At 39.1% G+C, this 27,971-nt stretch overlaps 7 protein-coding genes across 16 annotated transcripts; 3 read left to right on the top strand and 4 right to left on the bottom strand.

Annotated features, from left to right (window-relative positions):
• Positions 1-27,971, top strand: LOC133842211 (acid sphingomyelinase-like phosphodiesterase 3b). The gene is made up of 6 exons (XM_062275231.1): positions 1-760; positions 13,214-13,522; positions 23,226-23,932; positions 25,743-25,938; positions 25,993-26,284; positions 27,187-27,971. Exons 2-6 carry the CDS (start codon positions 13,441-13,443, stop codon positions 27,491-27,493), a joined length of 1,584 nt encoding a protein of 527 aa, XP_062131215.1. The 5' UTR covers positions 1-760; positions 13,214-13,440; the 3' UTR covers positions 27,494-27,971.
• Positions 702-12,113, bottom strand: LOC133842210 (FK506-binding protein 5). 10 transcript variants are annotated; one of them, XM_062275223.1, is made up of 10 exons: positions 11,893-12,113; positions 7,925-8,076; positions 7,409-7,870; positions 7,050-7,299; positions 6,384-6,987; positions 6,128-6,276; positions 2,761-2,978; positions 1,962-2,017; positions 1,715-1,741; positions 1,341-1,586 (listed from the first exon to the last, which is right to left on the bottom strand). In XM_062275223.1, the coding sequence occupies exons 1-10, from the start codon at positions 11,989-11,991 to the stop codon at positions 1,573-1,575; spliced, it is 2,031 nt and encodes a 676-aa protein (XP_062131207.1). In that variant the 5' UTR covers positions 11,992-12,113; the 3' UTR covers positions 1,341-1,572. The 10 variants fall into 10 exon arrangements, with proteins under 10 accessions (XP_062131208.1, XP_062131207.1, XP_062131204.1 ...); XM_062275220.1 differs by lacking the exons at positions 1,715-1,741; positions 1,962-2,017 and adding an exon at positions 2,263-2,301; XM_062275226.1 differs by lacking the exon at positions 2,761-2,978.
• Positions 12,510-13,216, top strand: LOC133842212 (probable insulin-like peptide 1). The gene has a single exon (XM_062275232.1). The coding sequence runs from the start codon at positions 12,547-12,549 to the stop codon at positions 13,057-13,059; it is 513 nt and encodes a 170-aa protein (XP_062131216.1). The 5' UTR covers positions 12,510-12,546; the 3' UTR covers positions 13,060-13,216.
• Positions 14,166-14,912, top strand: LOC133842213 (probable insulin-like peptide 3). Its single transcript, XM_062275233.1, has 2 exons — positions 14,166-14,424; positions 14,490-14,912. Exons 1-2 carry the CDS (start codon positions 14,172-14,174, stop codon positions 14,729-14,731), a joined length of 495 nt encoding a protein of 164 aa, XP_062131217.1. The 5' UTR covers positions 14,166-14,171; the 3' UTR covers positions 14,732-14,912.
• Positions 17,060-17,705, bottom strand: LOC133844433 (probable insulin-like peptide 5). The gene is made up of 2 exons (XM_062278416.1): positions 17,478-17,705; positions 17,060-17,422 (listed from the first exon to the last, which is right to left on the bottom strand). Exons 1-2 carry the CDS (start codon positions 17,632-17,634, stop codon positions 17,244-17,246), a joined length of 336 nt encoding a protein of 111 aa, XP_062134400.1. The 5' UTR covers positions 17,635-17,705; the 3' UTR covers positions 17,060-17,243.
• LOC133842806 (bombyxin A-2 homolog) lies at positions 19,426-20,257 on the bottom strand. Its single transcript, XM_062276058.1, has 2 exons — positions 19,986-20,257; positions 19,426-19,928 (listed from the first exon to the last, which is right to left on the bottom strand). Exons 1-2 carry the CDS (start codon positions 20,143-20,145, stop codon positions 19,696-19,698), a joined length of 393 nt encoding a protein of 130 aa, XP_062132042.1. The 5' UTR covers positions 20,146-20,257; the 3' UTR covers positions 19,426-19,695.
• On the bottom strand, positions 22,121-22,911 carry LOC133846041 (probable insulin-like peptide 4). Its single transcript, XM_062280749.1, has 2 exons — positions 22,627-22,911; positions 22,121-22,553 (listed from the first exon to the last, which is right to left on the bottom strand). Exons 1-2 carry the CDS (start codon positions 22,778-22,780, stop codon positions 22,321-22,323), a joined length of 387 nt encoding a protein of 128 aa, XP_062136733.1. The 5' UTR covers positions 22,781-22,911; the 3' UTR covers positions 22,121-22,320.

Raw genomic sequence — 27,971 nt, 5'->3', positions numbered from 1 at the left:
TATTCCTTGCCACGACCTTGCCTCCATCGCAACTGTTGCAAGACTGCGGCAGCTCGTACACTTCCTTATCAGGTGGCACCGTCGAAGCTCATGTGTTGAGTGTTGAATTTTTGGCTCAAGCTCGCTCCACGCGAAGCGAAAGCTTTAACAGGAAGTTGCCAAAGCGAATCAGAAAGCTTGTCCCAAGATACGACGATGATGCTCACCATAAAATACAATATTCAACTTCACTCAAACGAGGACGAAGACTATGGCAACATGGTGAGTGTGTGTGTTTGTGTGTGTGTGGGCAATGGGCAAACGGCAAACGGCAGTGATAATGGGAAGTCAACATGCCAACATATTGTGACAGTGACAGTTCAGGACGAGTCGCCATCAACGTCGGTCGCTTCAGCTGAGCTGAGTGGGAAAAGCGTTAAACGCGTGTGAAAAGCGAAACACGCGAGTGCGAAACTACGAGACAAAATTGATACAAGAAAAGCCAGAATAAAAAGCCGCAAGCAAACAGGCAGCTGGCAATTGGCAGCAAGCAACTGGCAACTGGCGAAGTTGGCGCGTTTTTATGACGACTTTTAACTTGGATGAAAATGGCTAATAATTTCGCATCCGCAACCTTGCAACCCCTCGCGTCGCTGCCGTAGAGATCTTTCTCCGTATTCGTATCCGTGGCCGTATCCGTAGTGTGTCATCCGTATTCCGTAGTCCGTATTCCGCAATTCGGTATTGTTGTTGTTGGCTTGTGACCGAGGGCAAGTGAAATGTGAGCACCCAAAGCCAGCGAACCCTGCGACCCGGCATTAACGTGACAGCCATTCACAATCCGATTTTGATCTGTGCACAACGACGAGTCTCAGTACAGCATTTGAGTGTGTGTATGTGTGTGTGCGGGTGTGTGTGTAAGCCATAACTAAATACGAGTTTATTGTGCTGTTGGCTGTCATTTTGCAATTTGGTTTCATTTCGTTTACAAGCCAATTCATTTGCTTTAACATATGCAAATTCCAAAGAGCGTTGTCGACTGCTTTTCCTTCCACATACCACAACACAACAGCACACACACCCTCACACACACACACACACCCATAGTATAGAGCAAGCCGCGTGTTTATGCAGAAAAGAAGAAAATTGCAAGAGCGCCCTGCGGCGGAGACATGCACGAATTCGCAGCCACCGCATGTCTGACACTTGGCATATTACACATACGCCATGTTGCACACACACACACACTGGCGCACACACAGACAAATTATGTAATGCAACAGCACATTAGGCCAAACCAAGCAACAGCAACTTTAATGATGTTGACCTTTGACAAGCAGACAACAAACTATATATACAAGTTATATATATATACGATATACGATAGCTATATTTCTCTTTTGTAAAACTGGGGGACAAATTGTTGGTTGGGGAATTGCTTCTATGACTCCAACGCTTGGCGTATATCCGATTCGGCTGCCACAAGCGGGGCACGCACCTCGATGCCATGCAACGGCGCCCTATCCAGATGATGCACCACTTTGTACACCTCGCTGCGATTGAGGTCGATTTTACGCTCCGGCTTCTGGTACTTCATGAAGTTGACCCTGCGAAAAGCCAAGCACACTAAACTAAATAGTGAACGGGAATAGTTCGGGGGGAGTGGAGAGTCTTTGCATTTGGTCACGTTGAACATGCAACAGTAGAAAGAGAGCAGGGGGGAAGCAAAACTCACCTTGCCACACTGAGGCTCTGCTGCTCCCTGCGGCAACAACCGCAAACAAATCGAAAATTGCAAACCAAAAATTTCAAAAAGTGGTTAAGTACAAGAGAAGGGCGGAGCCGTAACCCCCGAGAAACAGAAACGTTGTTAGTCTTATTAGCAATTGCAATTGCAAATAGGAAATCGAAAACGGATTCGCAATCGCAATCGAAGTCGAAGTCGCTTCGCAATCGCAATCGAAGTGCAGTTTGTACTTTACCTGAAACGCTGTCGTGTGATGTGCTCGCCATTGAATAAACGATTCCAAAACGCAATCTACGAATGAAACACAAAAATCAAAAGGAATGCAATCATGCAACCCCAAACCGACAAAAAGGAAAAAAAAATCTAGCAAAAGTCAAAATCAAGTGCATGCCAAGGCAGAAAGAAAGAGAGAGAGAGGGAAGTGAAAGGGTGACAGCGAGAGGTCGTTCAATATGATAATGTTAATGAAAGTGCAATCTTTGTGCGGGTGAACGTTGTAGAATGCTTTTTGGCTGAGACTGTGACTGTAATAATACCTGGCATCGTAGCCCAGCAACGGACTCTCATAGGGGCAGCTGTTAATGCGCAAAATTATGGCATGTCGTTGTATCCCGGGTGTTGTTGACGAAGTTGACAAAATTTGTCGTTGTTGTCGGAGTTGTTGTTGTTGTTGTTGTCGAAGTGGTTGTTGTTGTTGCAGGCGTGCCATGGAAAATGAGAAAATGAGAATGAGTTTTATGAAGAGAGGATGAGATGTGACTGCGACTGTGACTGTGACTGTGACCATGGCAATATGAGGCAAGTACATGGCAATATGCCACACATGCCCCGCACACACACACACACACATACGCCTGACAATACGGCTTTAGCCATGTCAATTGCAATTGAGTGTGCTTGGAGGCAAGTGAGAGGAAGATGAGAGAGGGAAGAGACAAGAGGCTAGTCAAACAACATTCAACAATTGTAGATTTGTCGTTTGTGTTTTTGGTGTTTTTGGTGTGTTTCTGGATGTTTGTTTGTTTGCTACCCACCCCAGCGTGCTGCCAGTTATAAGCTCCGCCTGGGCACTGAGCGTCTCGGCAATGAATTCATCATTGTAGGCATCCTTGGGTCGGTACCAGCGTCTGCCACCGGGCAGCACCAGAGGACGCTCCGATGATGGCGTCAGGGGACCAAAGGCACGCTTCGAACGTTTCGGATTGTTTTTGCGCACCAAATGCTCCTCAAGCTCCTCAATGACATTGTGTTTCTGGCATGTCATCACATTCGGTCCAGCAACAGCAGCAACACAGCAGAGAGAAGAGATAGACAGAGAGGGAGAGACAAGTCAGCAGAGTATTAAAGAGAGAAAGCAAATGCTGCACTGGCTTCGAGTTGTTTTTTTTGGCCTATTAATTGTCTTTCGGTTTCTGCCTTATTTGCGGACACACCCCCCAAAAGGAACTCAACTCGAACTCTCTGAACTGAGATTCGTTTATTGAAGTTTGCGAATTAGATTTAAAATTGGTGTAATTTTTAAATGTTTTAAATAGGTATTTAAACAAACTGACAGAGTTTGCACAGCAATTTATCAAAGTTTTGTGAGCTTGCTTTAAGCTTTTCACAGAGCAGAGCTCTTTTTTTTTGCGTCTAGTAAACTATGCTAAACTATTCCTGGAAGCGCACATTATGCTGCAAGTAGACGAGAAGAGAGAGAAAGAAAGAGGGAGACTGTGAGTGTGAGAGTGAGAGAGAGAGACAGCGAGGTGAATGAAAAAAGACAAAAACCAAATGGCATTTTAGTTAATTTGATTTGTGGCAACAAACTGGGGGGCAAGTGTCCAAAAAAAAAGAGGCCACCACAAACAGAGACGAACGACAGCCACAGCGACAACAACAACAACAACAGCGACAGAGACGGAGACAGCGACGGAGACAGAGACGGAGACGGAGACAAGTACACGAATTGAGATAGAGATGCAGATAGAGTTAGACTCAGATTCAGATTCAGAGACAGAGGCAGAGAAAGATACAAAGACATCGCCGCTGGGCAAAGTCAATTCTATGCTCGACTGTGCTGATCGACTGTGCAGCCAAGCGTAAGCATAATTCTTGAAAGCACTGTCTTGGAATTTGCTCTGACACAAAACAGACTTTTTATCTTCGACGAGCCGAAGCTTAAGATTATTTTTTTCCACTGCGAATTTATTTTAAATTCACCAAAAATAGGAAACACAAAACATATTATTTATTCTTAGACATTTCCCCTAAAAGCATATTCGTATATATAGATTTATTGCGGTTTTGGTTTACATTCACACACAATTTAATTTCAGTTTGTGAGCATTTAAAAAGTGCTTTATTAGAGTTTGGAAAGCTTTTAAGTGAAACTTTCATAAAAATTCTCTTTGTATGTGTTTCAATCAATTGAAATTTTATATATTGCAGTTGTATATATTTTATTTTTTATTAAATTTTAAATTTCAAATACATTCCTCATTAAATTGAAAGCTAATTGTAGCTATAAAGAGTATTTAGCTTTAATAGTTGATGTTAAAACCAAATATTTAGACAACTCTTTAAAATTAATATTTTTATTGACTTTGCTTTTCTCAATTCCAATATTCATTTTAAACTATTAATATTCGTTGTCCTTGAAACAAATGAAATGCTTTTTTTTAACTTTGATAAATTTCAAACAAAGATTTATTTAAGTGGACTTAGTAAAAATTTCAGAGCTTATTGAAATTCTATAAATTATATTCCTCATTTAACTCATTTTGTGGCTATTAGAATTCTGAATCGCATAGATAAATCAAAAGCTGGACAATTTTGAAGAATTAATTAGAAATAATGTTTTTCTTGACTTTAACTATACTTATATTTATTGTGCTTAAAACACATTCACAATTTTCCATAATTAAATTTCATTTTATTATAAGAAATGCAGTCAAAAGAAACTTCTATAAAATCTTGAAATATTATATATGATATTATATTCCTTATCAGCCTGAAGATCTTAGTTGCTTTGCTTCTTCTCATTTCAATAAGAAATTGTATTTGTTGTTTTAGTAAAATACTAATTATAATATTCCTCATCAAGCCGTATGCTTTGTATAGCTATACAAATCATGTATCTCATACATAAACGAATAGTTGGTCGTCTGCTTTGAAGAACTATTTCCAATTAATATTATATTATACTTGACTTCAGCCTAAAATTGATTTTTCAAATTTTAATATTGAGCTTTGTTAAGATAACTTTGACAAGTCTCAGTTATTCAAATTTAATTTCGCCAAAATCGAAATCACATGAACTAAGCAAAAGCATCCACAAGATACTTTAATCGAAATTCTCTAAAACTTAATAAAGTATCACTCGCTTGCAATTTCGAATATTCCAATTTGATATATTATATTGCCCATTAAAGCTTAAGCTAAAGCTGTAAATATTATTTAACTCATAGATAATCAAGTTGTGGTGAAAGCATCTAAGAGATTCTTTAACAAATTCTTCTTTCTCTTCGAACTATTTTGATCGAATGCACTTTTAAGAATATATTTTATAATATATGCAATTTATTTTATTTCTCATCGAAGCTTAAACTTATTACGGCTATAAATATTCCTTGGCTCAAAGATAAAACAAAAGTTGTTACCACATTTGAGAGAACTATTTTTAAAAATATTTAGTTTTGCCTTTGGGAATTTAAATAATATTTTAATTGTATTACTTTTGAATTTCATTCTAATTTTATTCTTTTCAAATATTTTTTTTTCTTTAGTCGAATTTAAAAATGCAAATTAACTTTGACTTCGACTTCGACTTCAACTTCGACTGCTTGGCACATACTTTGCATCGAAGTTGTAATATCCTCAGGGGAAGAGTAAGAGTACAATTAATGAATGACAAGCAATCTAATTAGAAGGGGAAACAGAACAAGTCAAACCGAAGGCAATAGTCGTAATTGAAGTTGATGTGTAAACGGGTTGTGTGCGAAAACTTATCGCCAGGCACTGTTCAAATTTACAAAATTAACAACTGATGTGTGAGCCGCCTTCAGTTGTGCTGAGCTGAGTTGAGTTGAGTTGAGTCGAAATGTGAGTGCGAGCGTGTGTGTAAAAGTTGTAGTTAATTGCAGTAAACAGATTTTATTACCCGAGGCAGCAATTTTAATTTGCCAGGTAACTAAAGAAGACTTGCCGCAAAAGACAAAAACGAGAGACAGACAGACGGACGGACAGACAGACGGACAGACGGAATGCGACAGTCATATTATAGTGTCTATAAGGAGCAGAAGCTCGACGGGGAAGCTTGAGTTGTTATATCCTGAGGGTCTCTTTGCCAGTTACATATACACAGAACGCTTCCTGTTTTTTGTATGTTTGGTTGCTGCCACATTTTCGGGGGGCACTTACCTTTTGCTTCTTGAGGGTCTGCTGCTCGCTGAGCTGCTCGTCCAGTTCACGATTGTCGCCATTTGAGTGGGAAAATTCTGCCACTTCCAGGTCATTGGCGTCGCATTTATCCTCATTATTTTCACATGGTGCTGCCACGTTCCTGCTATCTGTGTGTGTCAGTGTGTATGTGTGTGTGGGAAATGGGAGTATGCAAAGTGCGCCATTAGAAAAATTTAATTACTGTAACCTCGGCCATAATTTTGCCAGCCTGCACCTTCATTCTCGCCTGCGGCCAGTTGGTCAGGTTGCTTCTGCTCCTTCTCCACCTCCTCCTCTGCCTCCGCCTGTTGCTCCCCTTCATCGATTTGTGGCAGCTGCTGCTGCTGCTGTTGCTGCAGCTTAAATGTGGGCAGCAGCTCGGCTAGCTGCTTGGTCACCGCATCGAGGGTCGACTGTATGGTCGAGGGCAGCGATGAGAGTGCTGCTAGCTGTTTTTGCACATCGGACAGTTGCTTCTCCAGGGCAAGTTCCTCATCGGTTTTCGGTGGCGTTGTCTCTTTCACCTCCACTTCAGTTGCTGCCTCTTCCTCTACTGCTTCCCTCACTTGCTGTGGCTCTTCCTTGGAAGCATCCGCTTTCTCCAACTGCTCGCCATCCGCCTCTGCATTGGCAACCTCGCCGCCATTGTCATTCTCTGGTAATTGTTCCAAATTCGGCACTTCACTATCCGTGGGCAGCGGCTCCTCCTCTTCCTCCTTCTCCTTCTGTTCCTCTGGCTGCTCTTCAGCCTTGAGCTCAGCTGCCTCTGGGGACGTTTCCTTTGCCACTGTCTCCGCCTCCGCCTCAGTCTCAGTCTTCACCTCCGGCTTCGCTTCCGGCTGTCACGCGCTTAAGTTGATGCCTGTTCAGTGTCTCTTTTTTCATGCCACACACTACTCACCATGGGAGATTTGTCGCGCGGCGCTGACTTCACAATCTTCACCTTATAGGCATTCGCTGCTCTTCGCTCCGCCTCCAGCTGTTGACGGCTCTTGGGCACCGGTCGATCGGGTCGCTGCAGGAACGTTGACCACTTGCGATTCTCCTTCTCCTTCTCCTGCTTCGTTTTGGTCACTTCCTCGTTGAGGGAGCGCAGCACATCGCTGGTCATGCAGACGCCCGGCTTGGGGAAGATTCTATAGAAATTAACGCTGTGTTGTAGTGCGAAAGTGTGAGCAAGTGAGTGCGGAAAGTCAACGCAGCGGCATGCAGCATGCGGCATGCAACATCATCATCATCATCATCATGGTGGCAACATACCCCAGCACATTGTGCTCCTTCAGCACCTCCGATTCGCCGGACAGCACGGCGGCAATTTCCTCCTCCACCAGCTTAATTTCCGACTGCTCCGACAGCACCGAGCACGGACGATCGGGCAAATCGGGCAAATAAAGGTTGTCCACTTCGACTGGCTGCAGCTCCGATTGCCGCTCCTCTTGCTGCTCTTGCTCCTCTTGCTGCTCCGGTTGCCCTTCGCCTTCAACCGCATGCATTTCCGTCATGGCTCGGCGACATTCCGCATCCACTTCCAGCTCCGTCGCCGTCTCGAACTGCTGCTGTTCCTCTTCCGGCATGAGCGCTTTTGTGGCTTCCGTTAGCGATGGCAGCGATGCCAGCGACAGCGACATTTCGGAACGACCCGGCGACGGTGACTTGGTCAATGAACTCGCGCTCACTGGGAATCTCAGGGGACCGTCGGCTAGCAACTCCTCCTCGTGTTCGCTGCATGGAAAAGCGTGTCAACTGTTTGTTGAGTCTAATTTGGCATTAACTTACCGATAGACGCCAAAGTAGAAGACGCTGCCGCTGCCCAGAATGAGGCGATGTGCCTCATCGTGCGTGAGGGGCGTGGCAGCCGTATCATTGATGCGCACAATGATATCCTCCACACACAGTCCCGCCTCCTCGGCAATGCTTCCCTCAGTTACCTGTTAGCAAAAGAAACAACAAGTATGAAAGCTGTAGTCAAGTGTGCTTGACTGTGAGATACCCGCTACCCATTTTGAATAAAAGCAAAACAGTGCCGTATTATTCTAAAAATATACCAAATGAATATTTGTCGGTATATTATATATATACTGAACTAAATCGGAAACTATATTGGGTATACTGATAAAAATATACAATTGAGAACAAAATATATCATTCCCTAAAAGCAAAACAGTGTGGTGTTATTCTAAAGATATACCGAACCAATATACTAAACATAGTAAAATCTACCAAAGGCTTCATTTGGTATATTGATAAAAATATACCGTTCACTAAATGCAAAACATTTCGGTATTATTCTAAAAATATACCAAATGAATACCAAAAATACTGAAATATACCGAAAACTATATTTGGTATTCTGATAAAAAATATACCAAAGAGTAAAAAATATACCATTCACTAAATGCAAAATATTTCGGTATTATTCTAAAAATATACCAAAAATACTGAAATATACCGAAAACTATATCTGGTATTCTGATAAAAAATATACCGTTGAGTGCAAAATATACTATACACTAAAATTATAACAGTGCAGTATTATTCTAAAGATATACCGAACAAATATACCAAAAATAGTAAAGTCTACCGAAGATTTCATTTGGCATACCAAAGAGTACGCAATTTTCCATTCACTAAATTGAAAACATCTCGGTATTATTCTAAAGATATACCAAATTTATATACCGAAAATACTGCGAAGGCTATATTTGTTATATATGTAAATCAAAATATACCATAGAGTATGAAGTACTATTTACTAAAAGCAAAATATTACCGTATGATTCTAAAAACATACCAAAAGTATATACCAAAAAAATGCTAAAGTAAAGCACTTAATTCTTAGTACCAAATATACCAGATTGTCAATCTGTACCAAACGTTTTTGATATACAAAAGTTTTTCCAAGATAACTTCTATAATTTTAATTTGAACGGTTAGAGCTCTATCTCTTATAGTCTTTGAGATCAAGGTGTTCATACGGACAGACAGACAGGCAGGCACACAAGCAGACGCATTTAACTCGCATTTTGACTCTGATCAAGACTATCTATACTTTATAGTATATTATCATTCTGCTGTAGGCACAAACTTATAATACCCCTCATATCTCCGGGTAGCGGGTATATAAAGAGGAAAGCACGTTGCTGCTACAAAGTGGCTGCCACAAAAAAAGATACACAATGTGCGGCAGATACGAAATCAATTGTCTTGGTCGCGTGCAAAGTGCATATAAATAAAATGCGCGCAAAATGTCAACAAAAAACACAAAATAAGACGAGCCGCGAATTGGGTGTAAGGCTAAACTGTAATACAAAGTGACAAACGGGAGAGTAAGAAAGAACAGAGAGAGAGAGAGAGAGAAAGAGAGAGGAAGCAGAAGCGGAAGGCAGCCAAGACAATGCCACTGAATGTGGCACGCGGCTGCTGCCTGAGGGCTGCTTCATAAATTATGCCAAGTCCCGCGTATACACAAAAATAATAATAAAACTTTTGGCCAAATCAATTTAATGGCAAAGTTGTATTCCGTTTATGCCTCAGTTAATTCAGCACTCTCTCTCTTTAACTCCAACTCCAACTTCTTTAACTTTCAACACAACACTCACTCAGTTCATAATTATGTGAATTAAGTCGAGCAAAAAGGATGCTTCGAGCAGCTATTCGAAATAATTAAGCATTTCTTTTCTCTTCAAACTTTCAACTTTATCACTTCTTCCTCAATTACGTTGTACATTTTTCATCACTTTAAGTCTTCCAAAAATATGCAAGTGCAAACTTTTGCATTTATTTATAGCCTCGCTTTTCATTCGAATTATCATTTTCAAAATATTTGACAATCACTCGGAAGGAGGAATTTAATTGAGTTTGTTCCCTGCTTAATGAGCATTGTTTACAATTTGAAAGTTTGTCAAGTTATTTTGTCCCATTTAATCAATTCGTTAAATATCAACTCAAACTCTATAGATTCCATTCAATTTTGTTGCACACAAATTCCAATTAAATATGCTAAATTTCTATAAATAAGCATTTAAAATGTTTAGTTTAGTTCAATTTAATTTCAATAATTTGAGGAATGAAAATTCATCGCTTTCCACTTCATATTTGAATTTGTGTATTTTTTAACACCAAATTCATTTGCTTTGAAATTTATGAGTAAAAAATAGAAAAATAATAATTTTCATATGATTTATTATACAACTCAAAGCTCTTGAAATTTTTCAAATTTCGCAATTTTGTTGAGAGATTTATTGCATATTAATGGGCCATAGAAAAATGATTTGATTTCTTAATTCGAATTAAAATTTTAACGATTTATGAAATGGAATGGGAAGAATGCAATGAAAGCATATATTGTAGATGAAATCTTTTGACTTCTCATAGTCAAAATGAAATATGCCTTGGAAAATTTATTAATAGAATTCAAGCATATTTATATGAATTACTTTAAATATTGGGTACGTAGGATGTGTGAATTGTGATTGCTTAAAGTGTAGTAAATAAGAATAAAAATTTTGTATCAAAAGTATATTCAGTTTATATAATATATTGAAATGTTCATAAAATAAATAGTGACATTTGTGAACATTTTTCAGAATGTGGGAAAATAATTTCACTTTGTAGCCAAATATAAAATACTTAAATCAGATATAAAAATATATATAAACTAAATTATGAAATGTGGGAACAACTTAAATTTTCAACAGCATATTTGTTCACAAATTTCATTTATTAGTTTATGAATATATCAATATCAAAACTAAGAATATTTTGATATGAAATTATATTGATATTATATTATATTTCATTATTTATATTGTGAATATTTCAATACGAATTTATTAGCCCCGATTTTCATTTACTACACTTTTACTAATCGGCTTTCAACAGCAATCACCAAATCCATATTATTCAGCAATTCTATTTACTGGCAGCTTAAATATGAAATTATAATAATTTGCAAAAATTAGCCAGCATTAAAAGTTGGGCTGCACATAATTTCCGGCACTTTGCGCAATTTGCGTTGCAGCCCTCGCAAAAACTTGTATCCGTGTATGTAATGGGTATGTGGGGTATGTGTGTGAGAGAAAGAGTGTGTGTGTGTGTGAGTGTGTGGTGCACAGTTTGCCAATTAAAAGTTGAATTTTGTTTCTATTTTGGCCAATACTTAATTTATTGCTGTTGCTCTCAACACATTTGCCAGTTGGCTGCCACTTGCACCCATTTTTTTTGCAACGCGAAGAAGGGCAGGGGAAAGGAGAGAGAGAGAGGACGACGGAAGAGTCACAACAATTAAAATTTGAATAAATTTATAGCAGTCGCATTATGCGGCTCATTAGCACAAAAATGCATTTGGGGCCGGCGCCGCGAGCTCTGTTGACGAGTTGGACAAACAAAAAGCGAGAGGCGGCCAATTTTAGTATTTCAGCATTTTGGCAACGCCGAGTTTACTTTAATTAACAAAATTCGCAAATAATCCACACAAATAACTGACTGCAAACAAACAAATCCACTCACACACACACGTACGCATATTTACACTCACAACACACAGCATTACATAATTGGTTCGGACAATAAAATATTTGCAATTAATTAGCCAAACAATGCGCAAAGCGAAAAGTTGATGCAACACACGAGCATAAACAATAATGCGGCGGTTGCCTTTGTTGTGGTCACATCACCGATCAGGTGTGTGTGCCATAGAGGTGTGTGCTTTATTGATGATTATTATTTTGAGGATCGTGCCTAACCTTAACCACAGTCAACGGATAATCGTAGTCGGCTCCACCGACAAGCCGGAAACCCCACGGAACATTATCAAAGCGGCACATTTTAATATCGATAACCATTTTTGTTATATGCGCGACAATTTCACTGAATTCCGTTAGAGAAAAATATAAAGTAAACTTTTTTACAACTTTGCTGCTGCTTGAGATTCTCTGCGACTGATTGCGGCAACGTCGGCGACCAACTGTTGCATCGATTACATCGATTACGCGTCATCGAAGCGTTTATCTTTAGACTAGAGTATTGCCCTCTCTCTCACTCTTTGCCTTTTGCCACACTGGCGCCAGCGAGCAGCTAAGTGAAGCATACTTTTCACCTTGCCACACATGCTAATGAGTGTGGCAGCTTGTTACAAGCTTCAATTTTAATGCCTATCGACATCCAGTCAGAGCCTTTTAGCGTTAACTCAACTTGCGAGTATGAGTTGCGGCTGTTTTCGGTATGCCTCAACTTTAGCAGGGGCAGGAGTCGATAGCAGTTTTGGCCAACTCTAACTCTTGCCAAATAAGCATGCAGCCAAAAAGTGCATTGAACCGTTCGTTCGCTCGTTGCAATGGTATATAAAGCAGGAGTTGCCTTTGGCAATCAGGCAAACGCACTCACAGGACTCCCGCAAAATGTCGAACAACAGCAACAGCAGTCGATGCAACAGCACCAACATCAAGAGCATTAGCAGCTCCTTTTATGCAACACGCCACGGTGGCCAACAACGGCGGCAATTGATGTTGCAGCAGCTGTTGCTGCCACTGCTGCTGCTGGGCTGGTGTCGCTTCTGTTGCAGCAGCGCCAGCAAAGCCAGCGACATCCGGGACAATCGGGCACTCGCCTATCTCCAGGGCATGCACAAGCTGTGCGGCCATGCGCTGAACATTGCACTCGATGCGGTCTGCTATGACACCGGCTACAATACGCTGGGCAAGCGACGCGCCGCCGCCGATGCCAACACGCTGACGGAGACGAGTCATCATCCCGGCTACCAGCTGAGCTCCATGCTGTCCAATCTCTATGGCACCGAAGTGCTGATCAAGTCGCGTCGCCTGCGGCGTCAGAATACTGGCATCCATGAGGAGTGCTGCTTGAAGGCCTGCTCCTACTATGAACTGAGAGCCTATTGCCGTCAGAAAGAATAATCACAATCGCCTCTACACTCATACTATACACTCAATGCTAAGAGAGAGACTCGCTCGTATTCATATTCCAAATCGTATTCGTATTTGTATTCATATTCATATTCGTATGCGCACTCGTAAAAGTAATCATAATCGTAATCACTTATTTATGCAGCACAAAATTTAGCTAATGAATAAAAGTAAAACTGTGCAAAAACTTTTCTCGCAACAACAAAAGCCAAAGCCAAACGTTAAAGCAAAAGTTACTAAGGGGTAGTACAAAAAGTTCCACCTCGTTCATAGCCCTTGAGCTGCTACAAAGGCAGCGGGTTCTCCATCCTCCTGTTGCTGCCGTGCAACAAGAGCAGCAACAACAGCAACAACAACAGAAGCAGCAGCTAAATGACTAACTTCAGCTTTAGCTGGTTGTTAACCGCGCTCCTTGCGCTCCTTTGGATGCCAGATGTTGCCAACGCCCGCATCGGTAAGTAAAGACAAGCCAAGCCAAGTCAAGCCAAGCATGCCACACCAACACTGCACCAAAACGCTGCACGACTCGCACATATCCTCTACACACACAATAAGCTAAAGCGAGGCGCCTTTATATGGCAGCGCCTAAAAGTATGCTACACTTTTATTTCTTGCTGAGTTGTTAATTAAGTCTGCGACTTGTGTTCGCTGCCTTTTGGGTCTTGTTGGGTGCAGGGTATTAGCGCTGAAACAACTCATTTGGTATTCATAAATGCAGGCTAGGGCTTAGCTCGAACACACGCCCGAACCTAACATTGTCCTTTTACACCCAAATTGTTTAATTGGCTGACAAAGACGCATACCAAGTCGACCGCCTACATTCACGCCCCCGTCCATCGCCCATCCACTGCTGTCCCTCCCACTCGCTGTCTATACCCGGCAGGCACGCATAATCGAGGACAACAATGTGGTGGGGCACCGAAAAATTTGCATAAGTCAACGAAAAGTGAGCGGCGCTGACATTGAACGAATTTAGCAAGGACTTCGCTTCGCTTACGCTACTCCAAAATGCACTCAACTTGTCGCCATCACCTCTAACACAAAGTGACACACCGCACACACAGTTTGGTAATCGAGAGTAGTATATAAGCGTGCGGCTGGCAATGTTGCAGCATCAGTTCCATCGCACCATCATCGCACTCTTAACCCAATTCACACACAACACACAAAGTACAATGTGCAAGACAATTTACTTCTCGTTGGCCTTCCTTTTGGCCCTCTGCGCTCTGGCCACCGTTGAGTCCATCGACATACGTATGTGCAGCACCCAACTGAGCGATATGCTCGCCCGCCTCTGCGAGGGCACAGGCAAGAAGGGCTACAATCGCATGATTGAACGCAAACGCAGTGGCAATCGTAAGTACTCGAAAGCAGTCCACGAAAATATTCTTTACTACAACAGTCTGTGGTCTCTGGTTTAGCTCTTGTCGACTTTGATCCCCTCGATCCCATTCAGTACATCGAGCAGAAGGAGTCACCCAACTCGGCTGAGCTCCTCGCATATCCCATGATCAGCAATGGACGCATGCACAGCATCTTCCGGCCAGAGAACGCTCTCAGCTCGCTGACTGCCACACGACGACGCACTCGTGGCGACATCGTCGATGAATGCTGTGCCCGGGCTTGTCGCACCTCCGAGTTGCTAGCTTATTGCGCCGCCTAGATCCAGTTTACCATTCTCTGATATCTCCATTCGAACCCCCAGCACCGCGATCAAAGTACACTTTGCAACAGATTGAACCTTGAGGACCTGAAACGTAGCCTTGTTGCACTATGCAACATGCATTTAGCACTGTATTTATACTATTAGAAACGCTTGAAATAAAATTGAACTGCATAAATTAACTACCACATTGATTTCTTATTTGATAAAACTTTTCAGTTATTACTTTTAGTTACTGCAAACCATAAAATTAATTTCTATTCTATTTTGTTTAGTCAAACTCCAATTGGATTTCGAACAATGTGTTTTTGGCGCCATCTAGCGTTCATGGCACACTTGGTAGAAAATTCAAATTTAGTTGCGTTGCTTTACTTATAATAAATATGACACAACTAATAATGAATTTAACTACTTTGACTGAAGAAACAATTTACATAAATTCAATATTTTACCAATTTTTATTTTTTTTCATTATTGTTTTTGTTATTTCTAAAAGTTATTAGAATTTTCTTAGTTTATTGATCAACAATACATTCGCGGTAAAATGTGGCCTACTTTTGAAGTCAAAAATAACATATTGCTCACTTAACTCATGTACATTGACCCTCGCTTTACACGGGTTGCGTTTCTAGCACATCAAGTGTGAAGGAAAATAAGTTAAGCGGAACAAGGATCTACATAGCACAGAGCTACTGAAGTTCGTGTTAGAAGAATTTTTGTGTACTACCTATTTTGTAAGAAAACACGCAAGTGTACAAACAAATTTATGCAGTTGTTATAAATGCGCAACTATACTAACATTTATAATAATATATCATTTCGATGCATTATAAACGTATTTTTATGCAGTTAAATATTGAGGTAGTTAAGTAGAGATGCAACTACATATGTAGGACTAATATTCTTAGTTGAATGTGGTTTCATTCCATGAATAGGCTCCATTTTTGTTTAGCTCTAAAAGAACTTCAATTTATATGAAAAGGAAAAGGAGTGTTAAGCAAAAGTGTCCGTCTGAAGAAGAGATTTCTTTAATGGTGTTGTCCACTAAGGAAAGTTACGTTGTAAATAAAAAATGAAGAAGTCGCCAGGTTTCTTTTTACTGTGCTTGTCCGTTTACTTTCAATATGCTTAATAATTAAAAGCAGAATTCACTGAGCTCCGCGTAAACATTTTATTCAAAGCGTAACCGCAAACATAAATGGATTCTGCATAAAGCAACGAAGCTGCGAGGCTGCAGCAAAATATACTTCGACTTCTCTTCCTGCATATTCACATGTTTTTGAATAGAAGACCAACTACTGATGTGGGCATGGCAGTCAAACCACAACTGAGGTCTCACTACATCTGCAACTCCTCTCAGTTCTGCCGGCTAATGTTAGACGCAATGTCAGTTTAGAATCCTCTGATAACCTTTGCAGTATTCAGCATCGCAGCCATCGCGATGTGAGCATACTCATATTAGCTAACGACTCTTTCCTCTTTATTCTCAGTTGTACACCTAAATTGTCATTATGGTAATTGTTGAAAGTAAAACTAATTTCACACTTTTTCTTTAGTATCTAGCCGTTGTTTCACTATTATTATCGAACCCAATAGACAGTTAAGTGTGCCCGACTGTGAGATACCCGCTACCGAAAAGCAAAACATTATCGTATTATTTTTAAAATATTCTTAATTAGCATACCGCAAAAACACTAAAATATACCGAATGATATATTTGGTATATTGATATACTAAAAAATATACATATATAGTACAAAATACACCACCATAAAGGCTAAACAGATACCATATTGACACCCAAAAGTCCCGATTGCAGTTCTTGACCATAACTATAATTTGTATGTGATTGCAACCAAATTTTCAGTAATCATAAATACTGTAGTTATTGCTATTAGTACCAAAAATCTTGAGTCTTGTTTCAAACTTACGCTTCTGATTACATTTTCCGAATTTTCGGGGGCGGAAGTATGGTAGGTGTGGCAAAAATTTCAAAGCAAACTTGATCAGCGCGGAAAAATAACAAGTGCTGTAGACAATTATATCTATGTATATATGTTAAAGCCTCTGAGATATGGGTGTTAATACGCACAGACAAATAGTCAGACATATAAGAAGAAAAGAGAATTGTTAAGAAACTTTGCATATTATTTATTTATTTATTTGTTTTCTTTTTGTTTCGACTAGCCAATTGAACACACTTCAGAATACAGTTTAGTCACACAGAACAGTCAATCTCTACTTTTTGATATAAAGAAATTTCAACCAAAAATAAACCCTTCTTAATCTAGAAAAACTTAAAAAATATTTAAAATTAGTATTTGCATTTTAATTTATTTAAAATTTTAATTCATAACATAATTTGTATTTTCATTTTTAGCATATTTTGCAATTGGCCGTTAATAACATTCACGAAGTTGGGTATAATCAAATACAATACTTATAAATTCGGTTATAATTCATTGCAAATGTCAAATAGTTAATCGAGTCCTTTTTGTACTTCGTTCATCAATTAAAGACAGTACTCCCTGAGCTGCGATGTTGGACAGGAGTCAACGCAGCACTCGTCAACAATGCTAAATCGACGTCGTCGGGTGAATAAAAGTTGATTCCGAGCACTCTCGCCTAATATAGCATAAAGCAACGGCTGTTTTTCCAAGTCTATCAAGGCATTGTTGTTGTTTCTAGTATCTTCAACAAATAGTTCAGTTGAGTGATGTGATCAGCACATAGTTATTATACTTACCGGATCTCTTCAATCTGTAGTTAAAGCCATTTGTGCAAATTCTCGCCATCATGTCGCTTAAACCGTCACCACAAACGTGAACGGATTCAACCCCACAGAAAGTAATGACGAGGCCAAATCCCAGTAGTAAAAAGTATTTGGAATTCTCGAAATGCATTTTGTTGTACTCTTCATCCAACAGATGCTTTTGGTAGTGGCAGACGAACCACAACTGTGCTTCTATTACAGCTGCGTCAGCTCTTTATATCAAGAGTCAATGCATCAGGCAGCTTCACGGCTCCTCTGAGCTCTGTCAACCGGCGTTAGACGCAATGTCAGTTATGCATCCATTGACATCAGTTTCAGTATCCAGCAACACGATGCAGCACGCCAACGTGATATTGGCTTATTGACGCATATTAGCTGACGACTACAATTGCTTACCTTTCTGTTTATACCAGCTATCCAGAGGGTTGAAATGTTTTAGTACTATATGGAATATTTTGATTATAGTACTATATCAGTCTACCAAATATAGCCTTTGGTATATTTTATTATTTTTATGTATTACTACATTTAAAATATACTATTGAGTACTAAAATACATCATCATATATCAAATATAGCCTTTGGTATATTTTTGAAATATTTTGAAGATAATTCTGCATAGTTTTGTTTTAAATAAAAATGAGTGGCAAGTATCGCACAGTCGAGCACACTCGACAAGTAGCTTTCTTAGTTGCTTTTCTTTTATTTTTCATCAGAATTAAGGCATTGCTAAAATATTCTTCGAGTCGCAACGTTTCCTATTCCTCAGTGGCTTAGTTAGCAACATCGTGTTGGACTCTCATCATTAGACTAATCCCAAGTGTAATCCAATACGCATAAAAACTTCATCGTATTGGAGTCTAGTCTAGACCTAAGACCTAAGTCCAAATAAATTCAAATCAAATTCTAAGTAACATCGTATTGGATTATATTCATAAATCTTATTCCAATGAATATGCAATAGCTAAATGATTTTATCTGTCAGTCTGTTATTTCCGTTAATCAGACAAACCTGATGATTAGGTGCAAAAGCGAATTTAACTTCGAATAAAAAATGTTATAAATATAAAACTATTTTGCTTTAGTGCTCCCAGAGTATGAGCTTAACAAACAAGAAGCACAATATCTGAACCACCCAACTCAGTTTTCGCGAAATTAAGTCAATAACCGAAATTTCAAATTATGAAATTTTAGTGCTAATTTATCTTTTTGTCGTTGCTAGCTATATGAAATGTTCTTGAACCAAATTGTGTGAATTGGCTTATGATATTTTTAGTAATTGTCAGCATATTTATATAAAAGAAAGATCGATGAAATGTCATCTACTTGTCTAGAGCTAGAACTATCAATCTTTCTTGTCAGCACTTGTACAGCTGGACGCAGATCACACATCACATGATTACTTAAATGAAATGAAATTTGTATGTGTTTTAATATAGTTTTATACTACAACAGTAATTTAGTTCATTAACATTTCTTCAATTTGTATAGAAGCGTATTATAAATTTGTGACTCTATGAGAGGGGAATAAAATATGTCACAGGCAGAAGGGCGCAGCTCCGACCTTATAATGTATATATAATAGTCAAGTCCGTCTGTCCGTCTGTCTGTCTGTCCGTCCGTATGAGCACCTTGATCTAAGAGACCATATTTAAAGCTTTCCGACAGCATTTTTTATGTTTGCACACAGATCAAGTTTGTTTTAAATTTTTGTCACCCCCACTTTCGCCCCTGCAAATTGTCAAATCGAGCAGAAAGCTTAAATTTAAAGCTAGAGTCTTGAATTTTGCTACATACAACAACAACTACAGTATTTCTGATTCCTGAAAATACTTTTGCGTACGATTTGTACTTACTAAGGACAATGTGGTACATTTCGTACTCTGTTGTATATTTTATATACCAAATATACCCCTTGGTATAATTTAGTATATTTACGTTTATTTATTTGGTAATTTTAAAGAATAACACTGCACTGTTTTGCTTTTATTCGAAATCGGTAGCAAGCATCATTCTTACTTCTTTCATACTACCACTAAAAATAGTTAGGATATTTTATTTATTTAAAATAGTTATTTTCGTAATTAGCTCTTAGCACATTTGGCTGTGTGACAATAGTAACATTAGCTTAATTAAGTCCAATGCAAAGTATTCTATATGAACTTTGGTCTTTGACTGTTTGGGAGGCAGTTTAACGGCAGTACATCTTGAGCTCTTGAGTTGTGCAGGGTTTATCGCAGCACTCTTCGACAATGTTAAATCGACGTCGTCGGGTCGAAAGCAGCTGATGACGAGCACTCTCGCCCAGCATGGCATAGAGCAGCGGTTGTCTCTGATAATCGATGCTCGAGTAGGCTCCAAAGTTGTCTAAAGCATTAGCGTTATTCTCCGAATCGATAGCATTATAATCCGGCAGAATAGCGCCTGAAAAGAGAGTGTAGATTAGCTTATATATGGGATCAATAAAGGTCTTCTTCTTACCTGTTCGCTTAAATCTGGTGTTGTAGCCATTCTCACAGATGCGCATCAGCATATCGGCTAAGCCATCGCCGCAGATGACGATGGAGTCGGCTTGACAGACCGCAATTGTCAGGCTGCAGATCAGCAAGATGAATTTGGTATTTTCAAAATGCATTTTCATGTGTTGTTTAATCCAAAACGTAGTCGTAACTGTGCTTCCACTTCGGCTGCTGCGGCTCTTTATATGATGATGGCCAGGCCATCATCAGCTCGTGCAGCTTCACGGCTCCACCGAGCACTGTCAGCAAGTGTTAGGCGCAATGTCAGTTAAGCATCCAACAACACAGCAGCGGCAACAGCGTGGCATGTGTGTTTGTGGCATGTGTGTATGTGTATGTGTAGATGTGGGTGGCATTTTACTCATATCAGCTGACGTTATCTGCGCCTCACGTCTTTGTTTATATTTTGCTTTTCATTTTCACACCAGAATTACGCGTAGATCGCAATTGTTGAAAAACAAAAGCAACCTCATCCCCTCCGCAGCCTCTTCCCTTGCCCTATTTGCCCCCGTGTCTAGCCTTGCCTTGGCTTTGTGTTGTTTACTTTGCCACTGTGTTACACTCTTTCACTCTTGCCGCCGGCTCGCGAACTTGTCTAATGGAATTGGCACAGCTTGAAATAAGGCCAAATCATGCCAAAGGAATGCAAAGTGTAGCAGGATTATACAAGTAATATGTGCAGCAGTTGAAACAAGATTTTCATACTTTCTGTCGACGGTTAACTCAAACGAAATGTATAACACATAACTCTAAATAAATTGTATTGACAGAATTATTCAATAAATGAGTTGTATAATTACTTTTTAAACTGGCAGAGCTAATTACTAATTTCAGTTTTAAAATATTTATGCAGTAGTTCTGTTATTTTTAAATAATTCATTGTCATGAAATTTAATATTAATGAAAGTTAAACTTTATGGCCATAAAATTCTCAGATATTTTGACAAGATATTTCTGAGAATACGGTTTCTCTTTTCTTTCGAAAAGACTAAATTAAAACAGGGACTTCAAATAATGACTAATTTTTATTTTTATTCTTAGAAGTTCAAGGCTTATAACATTCTTTTCCTTAATGGATACTGCATTGTCTCAATGACTTTCAAATTTGTAATCATTAATTTTAAATCAAAATATAAAATCACGTAATATACATTTTTTAATGGAATATTGGAATCTGTTTTAAATTCGACCTGTAGTTGTGGGAAATTATTATATAATATTTTCAAATATTATTCTCACTTTCATTCGTCATTAATCATCTCAAGAATTATAAAGTTTCTAAAACATCGATCAATCGTTTTTGGAGTAAAATATCTTCCAATATTTATTTCATTTTCTTTCGAAAGTAATCAACTAAATATTACTACATAAAATAGCTTCCAATATTTATCTCACATTCTTTTAAAATCAATTAAACAACTATTACTACTTATAAAAACAAATATTACGCAGATTTTAGAACATTTTCTTCGGTTACTTCCACTTGTAGTCATGGGAAATAAAAGATCTATAAAAATGTATCTTTCTTTGCTTCGAAATTATTCATCTCATGAATTAGAGTGTTTCTAAAACATCGGTCAGTCGTTTTTGGAGTAAAATATCTTCCACTATTTATCTCACTTTCTTTAAAACTTAATTCAAAAAATATTACTACTTATAACATCAAGTATTATACAGATTTTAAAACATTTTTTTCGTTTGCGCTCCACTTGTAGTTTTGGGAAGTTAAATTTCTTCAAATATTTATCTTTCTTTCGAAAATCCTTCTTATATATACAGTAATATTTGAAGAAGAACTTGACTACATATAACATCAAGTATTCTCCACTTTTTAGAACATTCAACAGTCGTTGTTGGCCTCCCCACTTGTTGTTTTGGTTGAAAAACACAGCGTCATCTAATTAAAAATTCAATATTTTCATTATTGTTCCGAGAATGCAAGGGCAAAGCATTCGCATTGACGTGAAACCAACCCCATGTGGTAAGGGGGGAGAGGAATTTTCTCTTGTTGAGGGGATTTTTCTTTTCTGTTTTTTTTTGACAAACGAAGTTAAACCTTTTGTTTTGCTATTGTTATCGAGTAACTTTATTGCGTCCATGAAATATTACAATAAGACATTGGGAATTATTAATATTAAATGTAAATGTTTTTGGGGGAGCTTTTTCCGTTAAGTGTAAGTAAATGTAAATGAATTTGCAAAACGCAAGTTCCTTTTGGTGTTCCTTTTGTTTTTGTCGGGACTTCTCGCAGCGGGTAGATCTCAAAGGTGGTGGTGGAAGGTGGGAGGTGGGGCTCCTTAGGCACAGTATAACCGAAGAGTATCGTAGGTGCATCCATTCTCGCAGCAATCGTCGATAATGCGTCCCTCGCGCCTTGGACGATGCAGCTTCCGTTCCCTGCCTTCGTCTATGGCAGCGACAAGAGCTTCATCATCCCTTTCATCGTTATCCGGTTGATCCAATTCCAGTTGCAAAGCCAAGAGACGCCACTTGCGGAGCAGCGCCTGCTCGGGACTTTGTCGTCTGTCCGCTACAAGGAACGAAATAGGGATTGTCACTTAAAAGAGTTTCGAGTTTAAGAGATGTAAAGTGTGCTTTCTTACTGTCGCGTGGGATCCTAAGGGGGAATCCAGAAGAACAAATCACGTCAAGGGCGTTATTGAGTGCATCGCCGCAAAGTTTCCTGGCATCCACCTGCTGCATCAGCTGCGACATGCCGAACATTAGCAGCAGGGAGAGTCCAAATCGCAAGCTCATTTTGCCGTCATGCAAGTACTCCGTCTAAGCTGAACAACTCGTTGTGCACAGACTAACCGGACTTATACTTATCCTCTCGCTCGACTCTAACGACTCACGAATTTATATTTATATTCAACTACTGTTCAAAGCGCATGCCAACGCCAACTGATTTTGCAACTCGCATTTCGATCAACTCAACACCTCGCAGTGACCTCTTGACTTCGCACTCAGGTAGTCGAAGAGCAGAAACATAGTTCATAGTTCAGGTCAGTCAACCAATCCGATGGCCGCAAAATGTTTGTCAGGGTTTTTACAACACAGCCGGCATGCAAATGCTCCTCGGATCGTGGTCTTTCCCATCCCGGAATTGCCCAGCACTAATCCTCAGTACCTAAAATCTTCCACTTCATCGATTTCTGCTTCTCTTTAAATTCATATTCTCTCTCTCTCTCTCTTTTTGCAGGCTACTTCTGGCACATCAGCGACCTGCATCTGGACACTTTGTACTCCACGCAGGGCGACGTCTACAGAAGCTGCTGGCAGCTGTCGCGTCCCGGCGCTTCAACAGCTCCACAGTCCATGGAGTCGCCGGGCCCCTTTGGCAACTACAACTGCGACAGTCCTTGGAGTCTGGTGGAATCGGCGGTCAAAACCATGAAGGCCAAACAGGGTGACAACGTAGAATTTGTGCTCTGGACAGGCGATGCTCTATCGCACTCCGCTCAGCCATTGTCCGAGCAGAAGCAACACGAAATTCTGCGCAACATCACCGAGCTGCTGGGACGCAGCTTCTCGGCTCCGTTCATCTTCCCTGTGCTGGGCCACGAGGATGGCAGCAGCAGCAACAGCCAGCAGAAGTACAAGCAGATGGGCGAACTTTGGCGCCATTGGCTGCCCACCGAGGCACTCAACACCTTCGAGCAGGGAGGATATTACTCCATCGAGCAGACAAAGAGTCGCCTACGCATCGTCGCCCTCAACACCAACTTTATGCGGTTCGATCACGAGCCAGAGCCAAGGATGTCCCACAGTCTGCGGTGGCCCAACGAATACTATGGCGAACCCAAGGCCTCAAGCAGCACCATGTCTGCTCAGGATCAACTGCTGGCTGAGCAACAGTGGCTCTGGCTGGACGAGGTGCTCAGCAAGGCGAAGCAGAAGCAGGAGACGGTGAGTACACAGAAAGAAAAAACGAGCTAAGATCAAGAATAAAGTAAATCAAGATTGTATGATGTCAAAATTGATACCAAGAAGGTTTAGAGTTAAATCAAAATCGAAATTCTGCAAAAAAATCTAAAATTGAACTAAGAAGATTAAATCTTAAATCAATATCGAAATTCTACAAAAAATCTATATTACTCAATTGTGTTTATAACCTTGTTTCACAAACAAAAAAAATCTCAATTGAAACGAGAAGATTAATTCTTAAATCAAGATCGAAATTCTACAAAAAAATCTTTATTGCTCAATATTAAAATTTAAGATTATTATCTCGTTTCTAGTATCGAAAAATCTTAAAATTGAACCAAGACAAAATCTCCAATCAAGATTTACTATCTACTTCTCAATCTAGATTTTTTTCTCTCTGTATACAGAAAGCAATTAAATCTTATTAACACAAACATTTTTTCTAAAGCGCTGACTGCTATAAATTATTTGAATATATTAAAATATATAACTATATATGATAAATATATGCATTCCAAAATAACTATGAATATATATAAACAGCAAAATAGTTGAAATAAAATGTTATCTACATTTCAAATATTTAAATGACATTAGTTAAATGGAATGTCAGAATGTCTGCATTTCATTTGGTATTATTTTGCAAATATTTGTTGCTTAATGGAAAGCAAATCTAAATCTAACGCACGAACGCTTTGGCGCTCCACATTTTGTTTGGCATAGCAAATGCTATTTAGCTAATTTATAGACATTTTAAAATGCCAACAAATATAACAAATGCTGCTATAAATCAAAATAATGAATAATAAATAATACATTAATTGTGAAAAATATATTTTGGTGATAATATAAAATTTTATAGTTTTGTGAAGATGAAAATAAATATAAGTTGAATTCAGAATGGCTAAAAATTAATGTTAGAATATGTTGTAAATGATCCACATTTCTGCTATACAAATCTAGTCGAGTTGTTAGCGGAATTTGATGTAATTGCATTCTTCTTAGGACTTCCATAGAATGGAAGCATACTGATTAATATATTCAAAGTTATTTTTGGTGTCTTCCACTAAATGAAAATATATTAGAGAACTCATTTACTGACAGATTATCAACGCACAACCTAAAAGGTATTAGTTGGCCTGAAGGATACAAAACGTGGACTATAAAATTCGATCGTAAAATAGAGTCTTGAGTTTTCCTGAATTCCCCTCTTCAACTATCTTTAAAAGCGGAATAGAATTAGTATTTTTGAAATAAAAAATGCTTTTAGAATTTATCAAAAATAAATGTTTTTATTGGTTGTTCAAAGATCACAGCAGTAGACCAACGTGTCTTAGACAACTAGATTAGAAGCTGGAGGCGATTCCTCAATAGTTGAAGGACTAGTGATTTTGATAGAGGGTTGTGAAGATTGAATTTCTTCAACCATCCCAAACTCTGCCGACAAGATGTCGTTATAAGGAACTTAAACGATTACCGAGAGATGAGCAGACAGAGATCTAAATTATATGAATTCACCAGCAGTTGGGACAGACAAAAAGAGAACAGCGTAACAAGCTGAAAGTTCATTCGAAACAATTGGGCTTGTTCGCTTCGAAAGCTAGGTCTAGAAGTATAATGTTGAAGATAATAAAGAATTAAGTATAATATAGAAGATAGTTTTTTAAATTTCTAAAACGAAATGGCTACATCCATACACAAATTCTATCATTCCATTTCTTTCCTTTCTGCAATACAATTTTCTTAAATTTCAAATTGTTCTCCTCACTCTCTTTTCCCTTTCGCCCGCCAGGTCTACATTGTGGGCCACATGCCGCCGGGCGTGGACGAGCGTCAGCTGGGACCTCAGCACAGTGGTCAGCTGATCTTCACGGAGCGCAACAACAAACGCTACTTGGACACGGTGAGGAAGTACGCCTCGGTGATACAGGGACAATTCTTTGGCCACCTGCACTCGGACACCTTTCGACTCATCTACGATGAGCAAGGTAAGCAAAAGCAATCTTCTCTCTACCGAACTGCTGCAACTGTTTCGCTTGCAGGCACGCCCATCTCCTGGCTGATGATAGCGCCTTCGGTGGTCCCTCGAAAGGAGGGCATTGGAGGCTCCAACAATCCAGCGCTGCGTCTCTACAAATTCGACACGGGCAGCGGCCAAGTGCTGGACTACACGCAGTACTGGCTGGATTTGCCTCTAGCGAATCGAGCTCACGAACCTCTCTGGCAGCCGGAATACAATCTGACGCACTATTATGGGCTGGCTGACATCTCGGCCATAGCGCTGCACAACTTTGCCGAGCGTTTCACGGGCAAAGATGCCTCGTGGTTTACAAGGTACACTGAGAGAAAAGTCATGAACTTTCATTATTGAATTGAAAATCAAGAATTTGTGGTGTTACAACTGAAAAACTGAAAATGCTTGATTCAAATGTGAAAATTTACAATTAAGAACTTTTTATAACTCTTGATTTGAGAAATTTCAAATAATTTACCGCGCTTTTTAGAATTCATTTAAAAACATTATTTATTTATTTACGTGCCTAATTATTATGAAAAAATAATATAATAACTAAAAGAAGGGAGTGCTAGCTACTAAGGCCATCGACTCAAATCTTTTTTTAGAACAATTAAGAATTATTGTGCTTCATTTATGTGCTTCATTCACTTTTTTATAAACTTCACTTTATTATTTAGAGAACGATATCCAGATTATTTGTAATTGTTACCCAGTTTTATTTTTTAATATTACTTCTAAGTTTTGTAAGTATTTTATTCCGGAAACCAACCAAGCCTTGAACCCAGGGCCTCCGGCACTTGTATAATAATACGCTTCTGTTCTCTCACAAAGCTATCAATGTCAGCCCCAGACTTAAGATCAGAAGTTTCCAAATATGCCGAATAAAATTTATTCATATTTTCTTTTTCATAGTTAGTGAAGAAAATTTAAATTAAATAAAGCAGAAATCATACCTATTTCAATCAGAATTAATAACAAATGAAAGAGTTTTAATGTAAAACACATAATTCTTGATTTAGAAAATTTGTTCTCATTTTAAAAAGTATGGAAGAAGTATTTAACTAAATACTTTAGGAATAAGAAAATGTTAAAATCAATCGTGCAATTTAAGAGTTTTGTAGAACGATTTGTACTGTTTGTTTTCTTTGTGTAATAATTCCCGTTCCTAGTTCAAACATATTTAACTTATACATATGTTTCCTTTGCTACTCTTTAACAGATATCAACGTGCCAATGCCGTGAGATTTCAGTCGAATGCCGCCTGTCAGGGTCTCTGCATGCTCAATCATTATTGCGCCATCACGCGCCTGGACTACGACGAGTTCCGGCTGTGTCTCGAGTCCGAGCAATTGCCACTGCAAGGACATGCCGCTGGCACCTTAATGCTCAGCAGCAGCTGTGCTCTGGCCTCGCTGCTGCTGCTGTTGGCGTTTAGCTTCCTCAGCTGCTGCTGCAGAGAACAGACGTCGACGTCGACGTCAAGAGCAAACCTGGTCATGTCCAGCAGCCATTTAGCGAATTTATAAGGTGTCTCTCGAAGGTGGACTGACGGAGACGCTTTGAAGCCCCATCTCAAGCTGCTTGCAGGCGCACTCTTCCTAAAAACTAGCTAAAATAAATCAAATTAAATATCGAAAATCAAAAATCAAAAAGCAAACCACAAAATACAGGCATAAATAATACAACAAGAATGAAAAACGAAAATAAATCGCGCTATTTTAATCTCAAATGCTGTACGTGTATGTGTCTGTGTATCCTCTGTCTGTGTTGCTAAGCGAATGTGTGTGCGAGTGTGTGTTGCTGTGTGTGTCTGTGTGTGTGTATGCAAGTGTGTGTGTGCGCCTGCCTGCGAGCCATATCATATGTGTGTGTGATAAACTTTGTCTATTATTACAATTATTATTACACTTACGAGTATTACGATGATTATTATTATTATTATGATTATTATTACGATTATAAATGTATATGAATATGAAAATAAACGAGAAATTTTTAATGTTA

The sequence above is a fragment of the Drosophila sulfurigaster genome, chromosome 3, assembly GCF_023558435.1.
Source record: "Drosophila sulfurigaster albostrigata strain 15112-1811.04 chromosome 3, ASM2355843v2, whole genome shotgun sequence".
Taxonomy (NCBI): Eukaryota; Metazoa; Arthropoda; class Insecta; order Diptera; family Drosophilidae; genus Drosophila; species Drosophila sulfurigaster.
This window is presented reverse-complemented; position numbering and strand designations above follow the sequence as displayed.

Excerpts from the sequence above, each read along its gene's own strand:
- LOC133844433 (XM_062278416.1), bottom strand. The coding sequence starts at position 17,634 with ATGCATTTCGAGAATTCCAAATACTTTTTACTACTGGGATTTGGCCTC. Across the intron at positions 17,423-17,477 it reads CTACAGATTGAAGAGATCCG|ATACTAGAAACAACAACAAT; the intron begins GTAAGTATAATA and ends TATTTGTTGAAG.
- LOC133842212 (XM_062275232.1), top strand. The coding sequence starts at position 12,547 with ATGTCGAACAACAGCAACAGCAGTCGATGCAACAGCACCAACATCAAG.
- LOC133842213 (XM_062275233.1), top strand. The coding sequence starts at position 14,172 with ATGTTGCAGCATCAGTTCCATCGCACCATCATCGCACTCTTAACCCAA. Across the intron at positions 14,425-14,489 it reads ACGCAAACGCAGTGGCAATC|CTCTTGTCGACTTTGATCCC; the intron begins GTAAGTACTCGA and ends TCTCTGGTTTAG.
- LOC133842806 (XM_062276058.1), bottom strand. The coding sequence starts at position 20,145 with ATGAAAATGCATTTTGAAAATACCAAATTCATCTTGCTGATCTGCAGC. Across the intron at positions 19,929-19,985 it reads CACCAGATTTAAGCGAACAG|GCGCTATTCTGCCGGATTAT; the intron begins GTAAGAAGAAGA and ends CTCTCTTTTCAG.
- LOC133842211 (XM_062275231.1), top strand. The coding sequence starts at position 13,441 with ATGACTAACTTCAGCTTTAGCTGGTTGTTAACCGCGCTCCTTGCGCTC. Across the intron at positions 13,523-23,225 it reads TGTTGCCAACGCCCGCATCG|GCTACTTCTGGCACATCAGC; the intron begins GTAAGTAAAGAC and ends CTCTTTTTGCAG. Across the intron at positions 25,939-25,992 it reads ACTCATCTACGATGAGCAAG|GCACGCCCATCTCCTGGCTG; the intron begins GTAAGCAAAAGC and ends TTTCGCTTGCAG.
- LOC133842210 (XM_062275220.1), bottom strand. The coding sequence starts at position 11,991 with ATGGTTATCGATATTAAAATGTGCCGCTTTGATAATGTTCCGTGGGGT. Across the intron at positions 8,077-11,892 it reads ATCCGTTGACTGTGGTTAAG|GTAACTGAGGGAAGCATTGC; the intron begins GTTAGGCACGAT and ends TTTTGCTAACAG. Across the intron at positions 7,300-7,408 it reads AAGGAGCACAATGTGCTGGG|CGTTAATTTCTATAGAATCT; the intron begins GTATGTTGCCAC and ends ACTACAACACAG.
- LOC133846041 (XM_062280749.1), bottom strand. The coding sequence starts at position 22,780 with ATGAGCTTGCGATTTGGACTCTCCCTGCTGCTAATGTTCGGCATGTCG. Across the intron at positions 22,554-22,626 it reads CCTTAGGATCCCACGCGACA|CGGACAGACGACAAAGTCCC; the intron begins GTAAGAAAGCAC and ends CGTTCCTTGTAG.